Raw genomic sequence first — 20,616 nt, forward strand, 5'->3', positions numbered from 1 at the left:
TACGCTGGACAAGGCTTTCAGCATGGCAGTATCACATGAAGCAGCAGCACAGGGCGCGGCAGAGATACAACGGAGACCGCAAGAATATGGCACAAATGAAATGTCATACGGAACAGTGAAGTGCTATCGCTGCGGCAGAACAACACACGATCATAAGGATTGCTGGTTCAAGGACCAAGTGTGCAGACAGTGTGGAAAAGTAGGACACATAGCAAGAGTCTGCAGGTCGGAAAAGAAAACCAGCAGCAAGAAATCCCCACAGGAGAAGTACAAGAAGGTACATAAGGTGACGGAGAGTAGTTCAGACGAACAGAAGAGTGATACAGACTCTGGAAGCAAGGAGCTGGGTTGTCTGAAACTACATAATGTGATCAAAACGGAGGATCACCAAACTATCTGGGTCATGCTCAAGATAGCCGGAGTCCAAGTGAAAATGGAATTGGACACAGCATCAGCCCTAACAGTCATAAACCGAAGGGACTACAAGCGGCTATTCTCACATATACCCTTGAGAGATACGGAGATTGCCTTGAAGACGTACACGGGGCAAAAAGTCTACCCCAAAGGAAAATAAGGGTGAACGTTATATATAACGGCAAGGAAACACCAAAAATGGACCTATATGTATTGCCAGATGGAGGACCACCACTACTAGGACGTGAATGGATCCGGAAGATAGAGCTAGATTGGCATTCCATACAAGCACTGACTGTAGATGCCTTAAAGGATGACAACGTCACACCTGGACGACTGTCAAAAATGCTAAGTGACGCACAAGAAGTGCTCCAGGAGGGACTCGGAACACTAAAAGGCAATCAAAATAGAGGAAAATGCAAGCCCAAAGTTTTTTAAGGCCAGACCGGTGCCTTATGCTATCTGCCCAGCCGTCGAAGCAGAGCTGGAAGGTTTGGAATGTTCAGGAGTACTGTCCAAAGTGGACTGGAGCGAGTGGGCTACACCCATCGTTCCTGTAATGAAGAGGTCGTTGAGTAATACGCCTGGGGAACCAAAGAAGGTTCGCATCTGTGGGGACTTTAAGGTGACAGTGAACCCAGTCCTTCACACTGTACAATATCCGCTTCCGCGGATTGAAGATATTTTCGCCTCGCTATCTGGAGGGAAACGATTCACTAAGATTGATCTGGCCCAGGCGTACCTGCAAATGGAGGTAGAAGAAGCCTCGAAACAGTACCTCACGATCAACACTCATAAAGGTCTCTACCAATACAACCGGCTGGTGTTCGGGGTAGCATCAGCTCCGGCTATTTGGCAAAGGGCAATGGATCAAGTCCTGCAAGGGATTCCAGGGACCCAGTGTTATTTGGACGACATCCTGGTCACGGGCGAAAATGACAGTGATCACCTCGCCAACCTGGAGCAGGTGCTCACTAGATTGAAGGAATATGGGCTCCGAGCTAATCGCCACAAATGCGAGTTTTTCCAGAAGCAGATCTCGTATTGTGGCCACGTTATTGATGAAGAGGGGTTACATAAGTCCCCTGAAAAGATTGAGGCAGTAGTCAAGGCTCCAGCACCGGAAAATGTGTCACAACTGAGGCCGTTCCTCGGGCTGGTGAACTACTACCATAAGTTCTTGCCGAATTTGTCTACAGTTCTACACCCACTGAACACCCTACTGCAAACGGGGGTACCACGGAAGTGGAATGACGAATGTAAACGAGCTTTCCAGAAGTGCAAAGAATTGATCACATCAAAAGAGGTGTTGGCTCATTTCAACCCAGCACTACCAATTCGGTTGGCGTGTGATGCATCACCCTATGGCATTGGAGCGGTGCTGTCGCACAAATTCCCGGACGGCACGGAGAGGCCAGTAGCCTTTGCGTCTCGGTCACTAACCTCAGCCGAGCGTAACTACGCCCAGATTGACAGGGAGGCCCTCAGCCTAGTGTGGGGAGTGAAAAAGTTCAACCACTGTCTGCACGGGCAGAAGTTCACCTTGCTGACTGAGCACCAACCACTGGTCTCCATCTTTAATCCAAAGAAGGGCGTTCCGGTGATGACTGTGCAACGGCTACAAAGATGGTCCCTTTTTCTAGGGGCAAACCAATATGAAATAGAGTATAAGGGCACGAAACAGCATGGAAACGCTGATGGGCTATCATGCCTGCCACTGCATACTGCGGAGGAAGCACCAGCAGTGGACCCTGTCGAAATATTTTATTCGACTATAATTGAACGCTTGCCAGTAACTAACGCTGATATAGAGAAGGAGACCCGAAATGACCCGACACTGTCTCGGGTATATGACTTGACGGTGAAGGGATGGCCAACACATGGCGACTCACTGTTGCCAGCATTCTCATCCAGAAGAGAACAGCTGTCAGTATGCCAGGGGACCTTGATGTGTGGATCCCGAGTGGTAATTCCACCCAAGTTAAGGGAGAGAGTGCTCAATGAGCTTCACGAAGGCCATCTGGGAGGGGTGAAAATGAAAAGCCTTGCTAGGGCTTATGTGTGGTGGCCGGGGATCGATCAGCAAATCGAGGACCTGACAAAGAGCTGCTCAGGATGCCAGAAGGTCCAAAATGCACCACCACATGCCCCTCTACGCCCATGGGAGTGGCCCTCATCTCCATGGCAACGGGTGCATATTGACTTTGCTGGTCCATTCATGGACTCAATGTTTTTAATAGCCGTGGATGCGCACTCGAAATGGCCTGAGGTGATCAAAATGTCCTCCACCACCACGGAGAAAACGATTGCAGTCCTACGGACCATATTTGCCAGGAACGGCTTGCCAGAGCAGATTTGCTCTGATAACGGACCACAGTTTGTGTCCAAAGAGTTTCGAAGATTTATGAAAAGGAATGGGGTAAGGCATTACACATCCGCCCCGTATCATCCAGCCACAAATGGATTGGCTGAGAGGTTCGTACAAACCTTTAAAAAAGCAGTAAGGGCCATGTGCGATGACGACATTCCACTGCAGCATAAGGTGGACAATTTCCTGTTAGCCTACAGAAATGCGACACATGCAGTCACCAACCGGACCCCGGCCATGATGTTCTTTAACCGAAGGTCGAGCTCTCGTCTGGATTTGCTCAGACCAAATGTACGAAGAGATGTTGAGAATAAGCAATTCCAGCACATCAATGAGAAGCCGACAAGGAGCTTCAATGTAGGGCAACCAGTCTTGGCCCGCGACTACCGAACAGAGAAATGGCAACCAGGAACGATATGCACACGGCAGGGGCCACTAATGTACACAGTGGATGTTGGGGAGAACATTGTGAGACGCCATGTCGACCAGATCCTAGAGTCACAGGAACGAGTCAACCCCATGCCTCACGTACCTGGTGATGAACCCGACGTACAGGTAGCATCTACCCCAGAAACAGTAGCATCGGAAGCTGATGAACCAACCGACGACAGCGGGCAGAATCGCCTCCGCACCAAGAGCAAGACATTCAGGAAAGGCGCTATCCAGAAAGGATCAGGAAGCCTCCCCAAAGACTGAATTTATAAATAGACTATTTTCAGTTAATGTTGCATGTTAAAAGTGTTAATTGTAATTAGTTGATATTTAATTGTTAAATGAATGTTATGGTACTGTTAATGTAAAAGGGGAGGAATTGTAGTGTATGTACCTTTAAGGGGAGAACTACTTTTTACAGCTCCTGTATACTGTAGTACCAGCAGTGACCACACCTGTAAATAACCCTGAGTAGGGATCTGTAGAGTTAGTTTTAGAGTAACCCTCATCCAGTAAACACCTGTTGATTGTTCTCTGCAGTCTCTTGTCTAGTTATTGAAGGACAAACAACATCAAGATACACGGATCTAACATTTATGTCTAGCCTCTGTGTGATATGACCTCTGTACTGTATACAGCACTTTACACCACTTGTCAGTATTTTCAAATCTTTCAGTAGGCCAGTAAACCTGTCAGGTGCCACTTTGTTAAAGTAGCTATTACATTTCAGTTATTACAATTGAATTCTTGAACCCTATCTGTCATCCTCCCCTCACTTTTTGCTTTCTTGGGCATGTTCTGACTTGTTCCTGTTGTACTAAATAAAGGGTTTCTCCAGCATAGGTGCATCAGCTCTGTCAAAGGGTCAGAACCAAAGTGTACTTGTTTCCTTATCTTTCAGATGCTGATCAACCTATTGTGTATTTCCAGTGTTTTCTGTTAAGGAAATTAATTTCCCTTTGAATCATGCAATTGCATTATCTAGCTCCCTCAAATGGAAATACCAGGTGTTCGCATCCACCCCAAGCAGCAGCATACCCATTTTTACCAGCCATCAAATGGATGCTGTCTTGCTCAGTCGTAGACTCACAGACTCCATTTCATGTCTCCACACTGACTTTTCTTTCAATTCATTTCTACCTAGCACTTCTCCCCTTCCAGCCTTTGCAAAGGCTGACAAATATTTAAAGTTAATTTTGAAGCTTTCTGAAAGATGAAACAAGCTTTGTGGACTGCAAATTTGTTTTCTTATGCAGCCATTTACCTTTAAGAATGTATATCCCATTAAATTTGAACTGTTGACCTGATGTTGTGCATTCATCATTAGGCTAGCCTTCCGCACAATGCCAAAGCGGCACAGACAGCTATGAGTGATTCTTCAAATAAACCAATCCTACAAAGTGGCTTCAGCAATCTTGGTCTGGAACCATATTGCCTGGCCATCAAGTTGAAACATGCTATGGGAACGCAAGTAAAATGTGGGAAGCAGATAATTAAAAAAAAAGGTTTAAGCAAAATAATTGATTATTTTCTTTATGTTTGCTCAGAATTTGAAAGCACCATAGTTTCAACAGCTGGGACGAGATTGGAAGGAAACATTACCAGTCCATATTATCCAAGCTATTACCCCTTAAAATGTAGTTGTACATGGACATTTAAGGTAACATTTGACTCTGTATTTGGAAAATGTGCTTTGTTTCTGTAAATTAACTTTTGATGGAATATTAATACATGTAAATATTCTGCTTAATTTGGTGCAAAGTACACTCTACAAGTTACATCATTGATTAGCATTCACTTCAAACTTTGATTAATGTAGATAGTCAACCAGTAGAAGTACAGTACTACCTTAAAATGATCAAATTTTGCATTTTTTTTGCACACCTTTTAACTGCAACAACAGTTTTGAAATATTTTGTCTTGCAACCAAAGGGAATGCTTCAAGGAGAGTGCAGCATTCTATCTGCGAACTCCATGCTCAAGTAATAATCATACAAGAACATAATGGTGGTCATAGAGAAAGCCATAATTTGCAGTAAGGTACCTTCAACAGAAGGCTGTGCCTGTGCAGGCAAGAAACACAATGGCCGGAAATTTCCGGGGTGGTAGCGGGCGCAATCGGTGGCGGGTCAGGTGGGAAAGTTGTTATTTTTGACAGCGAGTCAGGAACCTGCTGCCATCTCGCTCCCACGTGCCTTTCCCCCAGGCGCATCTGTCATCGCGGAGCCCACCTGACTGGCAGCGGCGGGGGACCCAATTGAGATGATTATCAGTTAGTTTACAGGCACTTAAGAGCCTTTTTTCACTTACTGTTGAAAATAAAGATGTTTATGTTTGACAAAACATTAACAGAAACTTTACATGAACATTGGATAAAACACCCAAGTGCCTACCCTTGTGTGTTGTTAATTGGTATGATTGCACTAGGATGAGGGTGAGTGTGAGCAGTGGCTAGTGAGATTGGGATGTGATAGTGTAGATAGAGAGAGAGGGATGGGTGCAGGTGCAAGGTATGTTGGTGTGAGTAAGGATGTGCAGTAGTAGGGTAGGGAAGGCAGGGTGATGGGGATGTGAGGAGAGACACAGCAGGATGTAGTTGAGTGTGGCTTTGTATTAACGTTTCCTGATCTAATGAGATCATTGAAACATTTGCGGCACTGCACCCAGGCCCTCCTGGCCACATCCTTGCTTGTGACTGCCTCTGCAGTCTGCAACCAGGCTGTCTTGGTCTCCCGGGGAGGTCTCTTCCGCTCATCAGACCTCACTGCGTGCTATGACTCCCTCCATAAGCATATGGAGGGAGTCATGGGAGAGCCTGGGTGCAGCCCTCTGCCTCTGTGCAGTCATTGGCAGTGTTTGCTTCGCTCCAGTGCTGTAGTGCACTGACAGCACTATGTTAGATGAAACTTCAAATGTAATGTGGCCATGGTCCCTCTAAAAATCCCGGCTGAAAATGCATCATGAATGACGCCACCAGACCCACTCAATCTCATTGGGCCGGGTAATGTGCTGGACGGGCTTAATAGGCCCCGTTAAGGTAAGCGGGATGGAGCCAGCAGCGGGGTTGGGACCCGACATGGCCACTGCCCGCACCGGACTCGCCAAGGTAAAGAAAATTCTGGCCAATGAGGGTGATTTCCTTACCATTTCTGGCACACTTCCCATGCAGAAACAACGTGGGAATCTTTTTCGGTGAGGAAATTCATGGAATCCGTTTCTGCTCGATTTTCACTCTTAAGCGATTTCCCCCATTTTCTTGTGTTTCTGGAGCCCTCTCGTGTTGTGGCTGTTGAGTCACCACTGGCTTCATTTGCATATGTCAAAGTGAGAGCCAGTGGAGACGCTGCTCCGAGTTGCCTGGGTTTGGAATGCTGCTGCACTCGGGGTAAGTTACACTGAGTTCTATGAGGTAAACATAAGAACAAAAGAAATAGAACCAGGGGTAGCCATTCGGCCCTTCGAGCCTGCTCTGCCATTCAATAAGATCATGGCTGAACTTCTACCTGAACTCCACCTTCCCGCATTATCCCCATATCCCTTGATTCCCTTAGTATCCAAAAATCCATCGATCTCTGTCTTGAATACACTCAACGAGTGAGCATCCACAGCCCTCTGGGGTAGAGAATTCCAAAGATTCACAACCCTTTGAGTGAAGAAATTTCTCCTCATCTCAGTCCTAAATGGCTGACCCCTTTGTAGTGTATGTACTTTCAAGAAGGAACTATATTCTGCAGCCCCTGTATACTGCAGTACCAGTAGTGACCACCCCTGTATATAAGCCTGTGTAGTAACTTTGTATAGTATCACAGAATCACAGAAACCCCACAGTGCAGATAGAGGCCATTTCGGACCATCGAGCCTGCACCGACACATATCCCACCCGATCCCCGTAACCCCTACACCAACACATATCCCACCCTATCCCCGTAACCCCACGTATTTAATCCCCCTAACACTAAGGGTCAATTTATCATAGCCAATCAACCTAACCCGCACATCTTTGGACTGTGGGAGGAAACCGGAGCACCCGGAGAAAACCCACGCAAACACGGGGAGAATGTGCAAACTCCACACAGACAGTCACCCGAGGCCGGATTCAAACCCGGGTCCCTGGCGCTGTGAGGCAACAGTGCTAACCACTATGCCACCGTGCTGCCCAGTAGTTCCAGTTTTGTCTCCATTCAGTAAACACCTGTTATAACCAACTCCTGCAGCCCGTGTCTCAATTACACACGGACGTTACACTGGCGACGAACAGATCTGAACTTACCTACAGTTCTGCACCACCTCACGGGGATCCATCCCTACAGCGAAGTTGTTAGAGGTCGAGGCCAGAAGGAAGAAATCCAAAAATAAAAAAAAAAACAGAAGAAACGGGCGTCGACCGTGGGCAACCGCCTCTGATTCATCGAATTCGAAGATTTGCAGGGGAGGCTGTCGAGAGCTGGGCTTGGTTATCCAGTCTATGGTGTTCCAGCTAATCGGGCTGGTGGCAGGTAGTACACTGATCCTTCCTGGGCTGCGGCGGGCAAGAGTTCGATCGGGTGGCTTTTCAACGGGGCCGAGCAGCGTTGTCGGGAAGAGGAGAGAGAGATAGAGGGTGGAGCACACAGGGCGCGGCCGGTGCTATGAAGCCGGGCAGCGTACAGACCCGAGAAGAGGGAGGAAAGTGTCCCAAAGGGTCTGCTCTGACGACGGGAACAGTACTTAAAATAAAAGAAATTAGAAGCGCAGAAAGCCGCGAGGAGCTGCAGTTTGCCACGGGGACCGCGGAGAGCGGCGTTGGCAGCAGCGCGGGGGGGAAGTGCGCGGAGACCTTAGGGCGTCACCATCAAGGCTTAAAAATGCCAGCAACAGCGCTAGCAGCAGCGGAAAAGACAGAAAGCGCGGGAGGCGCCATCTTAATCCAGAGGGGAAGAAGGCAAAGCGCGGGAGGCGCCATTTTGTTCAATCGGGGAAGAAGGCAAAGCGCGGGAGGCGCCATCTTAGATCTCCAAGATGCCGAAGACTGGCAATATCACTGCCTTCGATAATGCAATAGAAGACTGGACCACGTATGTGGAAAGAGTCGAAGTATATTGCAAGGCAAATGAAGTAGCCGATGAGAAAAAGGCATCGTTACTACTAAACTTAATGGGCGCAAGAACGTACGGCCTATTGCGGAACCTGATCACTCCAGTCAAACCGATGTCGAAGAGTTTTAACGAAATTGTTGATATCCTACAGGAACACCTAAATCCTACACCGCTGCTGATAGCAGAAAGATTTAAATTCCACAAGAGAAATCAGCATAAAGATGAGAGCAATGCTGATTACCTTACGGAACTACGCAAGCTATCAAAACACTGCCAGTTCGGAGCAGGACTGGCAGATACCCTACGGGACAAATTTGTCTGTGGACTCCTGAGTGAAGGAACCCAGAAGAGGTTACTCTCGGAGAAAGAGCTGACGCTAGATAAGGCTTTCAGCGTGGTAGTATCGTACGAGGCAGCAGCAAGGGGAGCTGCAGAAATACAGCAAAAGCCACAGGAATACGGCACCCATGAAATGACACGGGGATTTGAAAAATGTTATCGCTGCGGCAGAACAACCCATGACCAGAAGGACTGCTGGTCCAAGGACAAAACATGCAGGCAATGCGGAAAGATGGGACAAATTGCACGCGTTTGCAGGTCCGGGAAGAAGACTAACGACAACAAAAAGGCTACTAAGGAACAGTACAGGAAAGTACAAAAGATGATGGACAGTAGTTCCGAAGACCAGAAGAGCGATAGTGAATCCGGGAACAAGAGACTAAGCTGTCTCAAACTACACAACGTAATCGCAAAAGAGGATCACCGAACCATTTGGGTCACCCTCACGATAGCAGGGTCCCAAGTCAAAATGGAATTGGATACAGGATCAGCCCTGACCGTCATGAATCGACGAGACTACGAGCGGCTATTCTCACACATACCCTTGAAAGACACATCCATTGTCTTGAAGACGTATACGGGGCAGAAAGTATACCCTAGAGGGAAAATAAGGGTGCCTGTCGAATACAACGGCAACGAAATACAGAAATTATATCTGTACATACTGCAAGATGGTGGACCACCGTTATTGGGACGTGAATGGATCAGAAAGATAAGTTTAGACAGGCACTCCAGTCAGGCACTGACTGTGGCTGATAAAAAGGATGACGACGTCACACCTGGACGATTGTCAAAAATCTTAGCTAACGCTAAAGAGGCATTTCAACAAGAACTGGGAACTCTTAAAGGCGTAGCCGCCTCGATAAAAATAGAAGAGAATGCAATTCCCAAGTTTTTCAAAGCAAGACCGGTACCGTATGCAATTCGCCCAGCCGTCGAGGCAGAGCTGGAGAATCTGGAGAATGCAGGCATGTTATCTAAGGTAGACTGGAGCGAGTGGGCGACACCCGTCGTTCCTGTCATGAAGAAAACGTTAAACAATAAGTCTGAGGAGCCAAGGAAGGTTCACATCTGTGGGGACTTCAAGGTGACTGTGAACCCAGTCCTTCACACAGTACAGTATCCTCTCCCGAGGATAGAAGATATTTTCGCCTCACTACCTGGAGGGAAGCGTTTTACAAAAATTGACCTAGCACAAGCATATTTGCAGATGGAGGTTGAAGAATCCTCTCGGAAATACCTCACGATAAACACTCACAAAGGTCTTTACCAGTATAATCGACTGGTATTCGGAGTAGCATCAGCTCCGGCGATATGGCAAAGAGCGATGGAACAAGTCCTGCAAGGGATTCCGGGGACTCAGTGTTACTTGGACGACATCCTAGTGACAGGTGAAAATGACAGTGAACACCTTGCCAACCTAGAGCAGGTGCTCACTAGACTAAGAGAACATGGGCTACGAGCCAATCGCCCCAAGTGCGAGTTTTTTAAGAAACAGATATCGTATTGTGGCCACGTGATTGATGAAGAGGGGTTACATAAGTCCCCTGACAAAATTGAAGTGGTAGTTAAGGCTCCAGCGCCTGAAAATGTGTCGCAACTGAGGTCATTCCTCGGATTGGTGAATTACTACCATAAGTTTTTGCCGAATTTGTCCACAATTCTGCACCCACTGAACGCCCTACTACAAACTGGAGTAGCATGGAAATGGAGCGATGAATGTAAGCGGGCCTTTCAGAAGTGTAAAGACCTGATCACTTCAAGAGAAGTATTGGCTCACTACAACCCATCACTACCAATAAGACTGGCGTGTGATGCGTCTCCCTACGGCATTGGAGCGGTACTGTCACATAAATTCCTTGATGGTTCAGAGAGGCCGATAGCTTTTGCGTCACGCTCGTTAACTTCAGCCGAGCGTAACTACACCCAGATTGACAGAGAGGCCCTCAGCCTGGTGTGGGGGGTGAAGAAGTTCAATCACTACCTGCACGGACAGAAATTTACTCTACTAACTGATCATCAACCTCTTGTCTTCATTTTCAACCCTCAGAAGGGCGTCCCGATAATGACAGCACAACGGCTACAGAGGTGGTCCCTTTTCCTAGGGGCACACCAATATGACATCTAGTACAAAGGAACTAAACAGCATGGGAATGCTGATGGATTGTCGCGCCTACTGTTGCTGACAGTGGATCCTGTGGAGATATTCCACTCGACCATAGTCGAATGTCTACCTGTGACGAATGCAAACATAGAAAAGGAAACACGAAATGACCCGACACTCTCCAGGGTCTATGATTTAACGGTGAAGGGATGGCCAGCACATGGCGAACCACTGTTGCCAGCATTCTCGCCGAGAAGAGAACAGCTGTCAGTGTGCCGAGGAACCTTGATGTGTGGATCCAGAGTAGTAATTCCACCCAAATTGAAGGATAGAGTGCTCAATGAGCTTCATGAGGGTCATCTGGGAGGGGTAAAAATGAAGAACTTAGCCAGAGCGTTTGTGTGGTGGCTGGGAATCGATAGAGAAATCGAAGAGATGACCAAGAGCTGTACAGGATGCCAGAAGGTCCAAAACGCCCCACCACAAGCTCCTTTACATCCATGGGAGTGGCCCTCATCTCCATGGCAAAGGGTGCACATTGATTTTGCTGGTCCATTTATGGACTCGATGTTTTTAATTGCGGTGGATGCACATTCAAAGTGGCCAGAGGTAATAAAAATGTCCTTAACCACCACAGAAAAAACTATCACAGTCTTACGAACCATATTCGCCAGAAATGGGCTGCCTGAACAGATTTGCTCCGACAATGGACCACAGTTTGTGTCTGAAGAGTTCCGGAGGTTCTTAAAGAACAATGGTGTTAAGCATTACACATCCGCCCCATATCATCCAGCCACCAATGGATTGGCTGAGAGGTTCATTCAAACATTCAAGAAGGCTATCAAGGCAATGTGTAATGAAGACATACCCCTACAACACAAGGTGGATAACTTCTTGTTTGCCCACCGGAATGCGACACATGCGGTTACCAACCAAACTCCAGCCATGATGTTCTTCAATCGAAGACTAAGATGCCGCTTGGATTTGGTTAAGCCAAACATCAGAAGAGATGTGGAGAACAGGCAGTTTCAGAATATGAATGAAAGGCCAACCAGGAGTTTTAAGATAGGTCAACCAGTTTTGGCCCAGGACTACCGCACAGAGAAATGGCAGCCAGGAACGATCTGCACACGGCAAGGACCTCTAATGTATACCGTGGACGTTGGAGAGAGCATTGTAAGACGCCATGCTGACCAGATTCTAGAGTCACTGGAAAACGTCAAATCCACACCACGATCCGATACACCTGGTGATGAAACCGAAGTACCAATTGCATCTACCTCAGAATCGGTGATATTGGAAGCAGACGAACCAAACAACGACGTTGATCCCGAATCAACTTTGCCAGAAGAACCTGATACCCCAAAGAGGCGTTATCCGGACAGAATCAGGAAGCCTCCTCAAAGACTGAATTTATAATTGCTTAACTTCAGCTAATGTATCTGGCAACTGTAATTGTAAATATGTTATTTAATTATTAATCGAATGTTATGTACTGTTTAGCTAAAAGGGGAGGAATTGTAGTGTATGTACTTTGAAGAAGGAACTATATTCTGCAGCCCCTGTATACTGCAGTACCAGTATTGACCACCCCTGTATATAAGCCTGTGTAGTAACCTTGTATAGTAGTTCCAGTTTTGTCTCTATTCAGTAAACACCTGTTATAACCAACTCCTGCAGTCCGTGTCTCAATTACACACGGACGTTACACCCTTATCCTGAGACTGTGACTCCTAGTTCTAGACTCCCCAGCCAGGGAAACATCCTCCCAGCTTCTCCGCTGTTAAGCCCCTTAAGAATTTTGTATGTTTCAAAGTAATCACCTCTCATTCTTCTAACCTCCAGAGAATATAGGCCTAGTCTACTTAATCTCTCCTCATAGGACAATCCCCTCATCCCAGGAATCAGTCCAGTGAACCTTAGTTGCACTCCCTCTAAGGCAAGTATATCCTTCCTTATGTAAGGAGACCAGAACTGTACACAGTACTCCGGGTGTGGTCCCACCAAGGCCGCATACAATTGTAGTAAGACTTCTTGGGGGAGAAATTCGGTATCGCACCGTTTGGGCCACTAAACTTTGAAATTGTGAAAAATTAGCGCCAGGTGCTAATGAGTCTGAGGTTTCTCTAAATTGGCTTTTAGCGCTCCTGGAAGGAGCTGGGGCGCTAAATCAAGCGCTAATTACCTAAGCAGGGCGCTACAGGGGCGCTACCAGCAGAGCAATAATGAATTTCAGGTGCAATGCAATAGGGAATGATCCGTCACACTGGCCCCTTCCAGCTCTTAAAGGGGAGGTTGCATCATTGTGCAGATCCTCACTATCAGCATTGTTGGCTGTGAAGGCGACCTGCAAGGAACTCAGTCCCCTGATCATGATGGCTGATCCTATTCCCAGGGAGGGAGCGCGTCGTTTCACGGACGAGGCATTGGTCGCGGGAGTGGAGCGAAGGAGGGCAGTGCTGTTCCCGGATACTAGAAGGAGGCCATTGCCCCAGGTATTCAGGGCAATGTGGAGGGAAGTGGCCCAGGAGGTCTCGGCCAGTAGTGTGGTCATACGCAGCCTGACACAGTGCCGGAAGAAATTCAACAACCTCACTCGAGTGGTCAAGGTGTGTACATGCTTCAACAGATCCTACATACCAACATCTGAACCTCAGTCTGTACACACTGCACAAACCATCACATCCCCACCACTCACCCACCAAGCATCTGCACCTACTCAAACTCACATCCTCATCTCACCCCTTGACTACAATCACAGCTATTCAACTACGGCAGGCATATCTCCCAAACACATAGCTGAACTCTGACTCACACACATTTGTTTCTCTTGCAGGCCAAGATGGCTCACAAAAGGAGGGAGCAGCACAGAACAGGTGGGGGTGATGCACAGCTCCAGCAGCTTTCAGACCTGGAGGAGCGAGTGCTGCGACTCATTCGGCAGCAAGTGGTGGGTGGCGCGGCCGTCGGCAATGTCAACCCCCTTGGGGCAACAACGGTATGTTCATCCCCCCTCTTTCTCTCATCCTGCTTCCCCCTCACACCACAAGCCTTTCCCAATTTCCAGCTCCTGATACTGTCTGCATTCCTTGCTTCCTTCCTGCCCTCCTTCCCTCACCTCAACATGAGTCTTGTGCCTTTATGCTTTCAGAGAATCAGCAACCAGATGACCAGCCTGTCCCTGATCCTCCCACTGAAAGTGAGGAAGGAGAAGAGGAGAAGCAAAGCACCGCGTCACTGCATTTCTCGCCCACAGGCACCACCTCAGATACTGGCACTACGCGATCTTTAGAGGCAAGTTTAGTAGAGGGGTCTGCACTGGGTGATGCACCGGGGAAGAGCAGGCTGTAGCAAGGCCAGGGGGAAAAGGTAGCTCGGGAGCCAGCTCCCCGGAGGGCGAGTTCATGCGCGAGTTCTGCTACACAGGACTCAGATGAGTACCTCGATGGGGAGGCGTTCACAAGAAGGGTGATGGCCATGTACTCTGAGATGATAGGTGCAATGGCAAGGATGCCCGAGAGCCTCTCGGCAATGGTAAGGAGATGTGAAGGACCCCACCTCCAGCAATGCACAGAGTTCTGTGCACACCATGGAGCCTATCATTTCCACTCTGCAGAGGATGGTGGACTCCCAGGGAGACTGTGCAGATCCAGACCTCATGACGCGTATCATGGGTGATGTGGCAGCTTCCATTGTAGCACAGGCAGAAGCGACGCAACATCTTAGTGCTGTAATGCAGGCAATGGTTGGCGGCATCAAGTATCAGACTGCTCTCATGCAGTCTCAGCTTGATGCCACGCAAGCTCTGACTGTTGCCATCATCGCTGGGTCCACCACAGTCCACTGGGGATCTCACGGTGTCACAGCAGCCCACCAATCTGTGCTTCAGCAGATTGCTCTGGATGCTGAGGTGCTGCCCCGGGGGAGTGGCAGTGGGTCAGTGGAGCAGGAACCTGCTGTCCTCTCTCAGGATGACAGCATTCCTGATCCTACCACTGCCACTCCGCCATTGCACTTGGCGCTGCCTGTCATCCAGCCAGCCCAGACTGCCGCCGCCCAGCCTGAGGTAGTGCAGTGTACAGTCGGGCCTTCCAGGCCCAGAGCTGGTCGAGGGCGTCCTGCAAGGCCATCTGTAGTCTCTTCACTGACACTCAGCAGCCTTCCACCAACCCTGCTGCATCCACTGGAGATACACTACATAGGAGCAGTAGATTAGGAAAAGGTACTGTAAAGAGGGAAAGTTAGGATTTGCACAAGAGTGATTAGTTAATATTGTTGCTGTATATATGTGGTTGCTGAATTTGGATAAATTTATTATTGGAATGTTGCACATTTGGGGCTGTGTCTCATTTCAGCTTTGGGGTGTGGTATAGAATGAGAAATTGATGGAATGATGGGGATGTGCTGGGCAACCGGGAAGTGGCCTCGAATTCATTGGAACCGAAGTCTGATGAGGCGGTCACGGACTGCCCTTCCACAAGGCCGATTAAATGGCAGCCTCCTCCGTCGCTGATGTTTGTGCTCCTGTTTCTCCTCCTCCTCCTCCTCGTCTCCCTCTTTCTCCTCCTGAGGTGGTGCAACTATGCCTGGTGGCATTGGCTGGGCCCTCACGATGGCCAAGTTGTGCAGCATGCAGCAGACGACGACGAAAAGGGACACCCGCTCAGCCGAGTACTGGAGGGCTCTGTAGGGGGTTTGCACAGGCGTGTTTGGTCAGTCAGCTTTGCCTCTGACTACCTTCTTTGAGCGGTTTGAATCGCTCGCCCCCTGGGTTCTGGACACCGGACTTAGATACAGGCAGCGATACAAAAAATCAAGTAGACAAGTGGTTTGGTGTAAAAGAACCAAGATTTTATTGAACTGAAAAATTATAACGATCTTACACTGAAAATTACTGGTACAGCATACTACAGACATAAAATGCTTATACTTAAAGGGAATGGGGAACACACAGCACAATCGAGGGAAAACAACTATATTAGCAATCCCCTTAATTCCCACCCGCTATACCTAACTAGATTAGACTATGAGGGGCCAGAACTTCATGCTCACCAATCCAAGAACTTGCTCCGTTTAAAAAAAAACAGTTGAAGGTTTTGGGTTCACTCCTTGTGCACTCTGTGGCCTGCCGACGTCACGTGGTTCCAGCGCGCTGCAAGGGTGCCATCCAGGTAAAATACCCCAATATTAAAGCCTCTGCCTGAGTATTTTACCTCGCAGGATGGGCTCTTCTTCAGTTGATGTTCTTCCTTGGTTGATCCTGTTGGGTTGAATGAGCTGGACTGAGGGCCCGTTTATTCAAAGCCCCACGCAGTCTTCTTCATACAACCCGTCCTGGTTGTAATCTGGCAGCGAGTTGAGAGGCAGGAGGCAGGAGAGAAGAGGCAAGAGAGAGAGTGGCTTCCTGATGGGCCCATAGTTATACCCCCATTGGGAGCCCTTATCTGCGCGCCAAATCAGTTCAGTCCTTTGTCCGATTTGGGTGAGCTCATTTAAATGTTTAAAAATGTTTATAAAAATGACCTGTAGAGTGATAGTCGTTATGTCTAAAGTAGCCTCGAAACCCTGGCCATTGTTAAAGACAAGTTGTGAATTGCTCCCATTCAGGCTTAATGTCTCTGGTGAGCGGTTCCCGATTTAAAATGCAGAAAGCCTAATGGCTTGATGGAGCCCATTCCAACTTAATGACTGGAATGTAGTCTTTTGTTCATTTTATCAGTCCTTACAAAGTCTTTGATTAGTTTAAAACTTGAACTCCTTGACCTGCTTGTTTTGCAGAACCTTTGTTTTAAAATCCCATTTGGCCTGGTCACGAGGTTTACCGCAGCCATTTTTGGGTACCCTGGTTTTAAAATCAAGTCCATCCAGGGTCCCTTTTGATTAATAACTTCGGGGAATGTTGGAATTTTGAGAACCTTACAGCTCCTCCTGAGCGGGCAAGGCAGCGGAACCGTTGCTTGAGCACTCCGATGGTCTGCTCGATGATGGTGGCGGCATGGCTCTCATTGTATGAGTGCTGGGCAGGAGTGTCGGGTTTGCGGAGGGGAGTCATGAGCCAGGTGGAGAGCGGATAGCCCTTGTCTCCCAGCAGCCAGCCGCGAGCTTGATGTAGTGGCTGGAACAGAGCTGGCACAGGATGAAGGTGTCATGAATCTCATCATTCATGAAGAAATAACTCATGAAGTAACACTGGGCGGCCAGCTGGTGGCGCCGTCCAAGGAGTATAAATACTCGGGCGTGGGCCCAGCTTGCTCAGGATATTTCTGTAACCAGGAACTAGTGATGTAACTAGAATCTCATGGTTCTGAAACTGTTGATTAAAGCCTTGTTTTATACTCAAACCAAGTGCTCAGTAGTCTTTTTACATCAGAAAGTATCGTGGCTGCTGCCAGGATAGCGGGCATTGACAGTGAGAATTCGCTGTGTGTGGTCGCACACCAACTACACATTAAGTGAGTGGTAGCCTAGGTGGTTACGGAATACCTCAGGATTGTTCCAGGTGCCCACAGAGCGACATGGGTGCAGTCAATGGCGCCCTGCACCATGGGGAATCCCCTTATCCTGGCAAAGCCACATGTACGCTCACGCTGCTTCTCTCTGGTCATGGGGAAGGAAATGTAGTCCCTTCTCCTTCTGTAGAGAGCCTCTGTGACCTCGCGGATGCAGCAATGGATGGCGAACTGCGAGATGTTCTCTATATCTCCTGTTGCATACTGAAAGGATCCGCTGGCGTAGAAATTGAGGGCGACGGTGACCTTGACTGCCACTGAGAGAGCAGTGTTGTTCCTGATCTGAGGCTTGAGGTCTGGCTGCTGGAGGTGGCAGAGCTCGGTGACCACGTCCTTGGTGAAGCGGAGCCTTCTAAGACACTGCTCCTCAGTGAGATTGATGTAGGAGAAATGCTGCCGGAATACCCTGGGAGGGTAAGGCCTCCTGTTGAGAGCCCTGTTGGCCCTCCTCCCTCTGGCCACATTTTGCAATCTTTTTCTCTGCCTCCGCCACTCCGAAGTTGACGCTGGCATGCGAGGTCCAGCGCCAGTACAGCCCCCAGTGAAGTATGGAAATGTTGCACTTTCAAATCTCACCTAAATGAAAGTGAATAATTTTTCTGAGGCAGAAGACTCCTTCAACTGAAAAATGCTGAAATCGCTCAAAACGCCTGTTTGTCTATGTCAAACTGACAAGGCAGCAGTCTTTGCCGACTAAAAATAAACTGATGTTGATGCCTTTATATAACGCTCCTCCAGCGCTCATCCAACTGCAAACCGCCTCGTCTACCTGTTGTTGCTAATGGCAGGTGCTCAGGCAGTGGGTGAGAGTGAACTTCTGAGTCGGGGCGCTACCGGGGCGCTGCGCAGCTAGATGATGCCACAATCTCTGGCCACAGGGGAACGTGGTGCTAGTGGGTACCGTCGCCACAAACCTTCACTTCAATTTCGTGGGCATCGATATTATTGCCGTGCCCGGTTGCTAAGCTGGTAGCGCCCCATTAGCGCCCCCACCCCCGGAGGCGCTAATGGGAGGTGCAAAGATACCCAATTTCTCCCCCCTTTACACTTATACTCAAATCCCTTTGTAAGAAAGGCTAACATACCATTTGCTTTCCTAATTGCATGCTATACCTGCATGTTAACTTTCTGTGATTTGTGTACAAGGACACCCAGGTCCCTCTGAATACCAACATTTCCCAGTCTCTCACCATTTAAAAAATATTCTGCTTTTCTATTATTCCTACAGGTGCAGTGCAGAATCCAGACCAATCTGGCTCTCACTGCAGCTAACCTGCAATACCTGGAAAAGAATATAGACATATTATGGCTGGTTCACTAGATGGACTATTCACCTCACCGAGATAGGATATTCAATGGGTCAGAGTGGAGGGAGGGGAAATATTCCAGTGTAACTGTGCTAACAAATGGTGGTTATACTTTTGGGTAATCTGTGACCTACCATGTCCTGAAATCATGGTTGGAGGATTAAATTGGAAAGGAGGGATAAGGAAAATATAAATTAAAAAGGGGGTATACGATCTCAAAAATTACTTTGACCAATGTTGTGTTGTGTGTTCATCAGACTTCTACACCTTCTTTTGGATTAGCGTTGAAATTTCATAACTACACCGTGAAGGAAAAGGGACTTGAACGATGCGATCACGGCTGGTGGAAAATAAACGAAAAAATGCAAGTGTTGGGATTTTTCATTATTATTTAGATTGCACCTATGTAAAAGAGTTAACTTACGTATTTTATTTTTATGTTAGCCTTTTCTATTGCCATTTATTACATAGTGATAACTCACCAGCTTAAAGTGTTAGATTTTTTAAAATTCGTTTTTATGGGATGTGGGTGTCGCTGGCAAGGCCAGCATTTATTGCCCATCTCTAATTACCCTTGAGGAGATGGGGGTGAGCCGCCTTCTTGAACTGCTGCAGTCCGTGTGGTGAAGGTACTCCCACAGTGCCGTTAGGGAGGGAGTTCCAGGATTTTGACCCAGCGACGATGAAGGATCGGTGATATACTTCTAAGTCAGAATGGTGTGTGACTTGGAGGGGAACTTGGAGGTGGTGGTGTTCCCACATGCCTGCATGTTATAAGAAATACATTATGAAGCCACTCTTGACAGCAGGACATTTGTAGACCTATTAACCATGATATAAATGTCCTGAATTCTGGGTAATAGGATGTAGCTGACCTGCAATCTTTGGTGGCTGGCAAAATCTACTTTATGTAAAATGAGAATGAGACAAAATCGCCCCAGATGCATCCACATGGTGATGGTAGAGAGGGGAATGGGTAAAGCATAAACAAGGCATATGTTTGTGAGGCTGTTGAATAGAAATCTTTCCTGTTTCAAAAAAAATGCGTACTTTGATGTGGATGAAGCTATTTTTCGCAGGTTGTCTAAACTAGCTCTAATTATTTAGGTTCTCTCAGTTAAGGTTGCAGCAGCCCCTCTCATTCACAAAGCCTTAACAAACTGCTGAGTAAAATATTTATTATTTTCAGGAAAAGATTATTACTCTACTAATCAAAACATGTTTTTCTCAGTCTACGATCCAGCTCCAATATTAATTAGAATATTGAAAAATATTGGTCTGTTCAACGTTGTAATTGTGAGATGTGCTTTTCATACAGGTACTGCGGTTATCAAATAGATCACCAGACAGTATTCCACGTAGCTAATTTCCTGGTCAGTATCATGTTCCAGTGCAGTGGAAAACAATCAGACAAGGCATTTCTAGCAGAGTACAGCAGTTACAACATCAGCCAGCGTAAGGATCTTCTTATTAATTATTTTAAATGTGTTTGTACACTTACAGTAACTGTAGAATAGCTGACTGTTTGCCTACTGTATCTAACTGAGCAAAGCTAAGAATGTCAGGAACTGCAGATGTGGCAGCATGGTAGAAGAAGAATTAGACTCCTGCTTTAACCAGACGGTCATGCGTTACATTCACAGGGCAATGTGTCACTTGAATCTGCCTTCTACATTTGGAACTTATTTTTTTTTATCAGTTTCTGTATAGATTTCCAGATGGAGTGTTTCTTGATATCAGTGTTGAGAGGAAGGTAAAATGGGGCATTGTTAGCCTTGTATCCTGTTGAACAATCACAGAATGAAACTGTAATGGTTTGTATAATTACCTCTTGCTCCATCGTGGCTACTGTGGAAGAAAGAAGGAAGCCAGAGATAAAAATGAAACGGAGATAATAATTGTAGAGATACCAACATTGAAAGTGTAAAAAATACTGAGATTTATATCCCTATAAAATTATGCGACCAAGGGCAATTGTCAGGGGACTCCATGAGAGGCAGCACCTTATAATGTCTAAGGAAGAGACTGCAGCAGTGGGGTCCAAAGAAAGGCCCCTGCACATTTTGCA

General features: G+C 47.4%; 1 protein-coding gene across 1 annotated transcript in view; it reads left to right on the forward strand.

The window, feature by feature from the left end:
- Positions 1-20,616, forward strand: part of tmprss7 (transmembrane serine protease 7) — a 96,960-nt gene that overhangs the window by 39,871 nt on the left and 36,473 nt on the right. Inside the window, exons 8-10 of the mRNA XM_086006896.1 lie at positions 4,762-4,874; positions 18,806-18,912; positions 19,867-20,003. Of these exons, the coding sequence (XP_085863022.1) occupies positions 4,762-4,874; positions 18,806-18,912; positions 19,867-20,003 (357 nt within the window). The remainder of the gene's footprint in view (positions 1-4,761; positions 4,875-18,805; positions 18,913-19,866; positions 20,004-20,616) is intronic.

This window comes from Somniosus microcephalus, chromosome 14, assembly GCF_052327205.1.
Source record: "Somniosus microcephalus isolate GS21.2 chromosome 14, FLI_Smic_1.0, whole genome shotgun sequence".
NCBI lineage: Eukaryota > Metazoa > Chordata > Chondrichthyes > Squaliformes > Somniosidae > Somniosus > Somniosus microcephalus.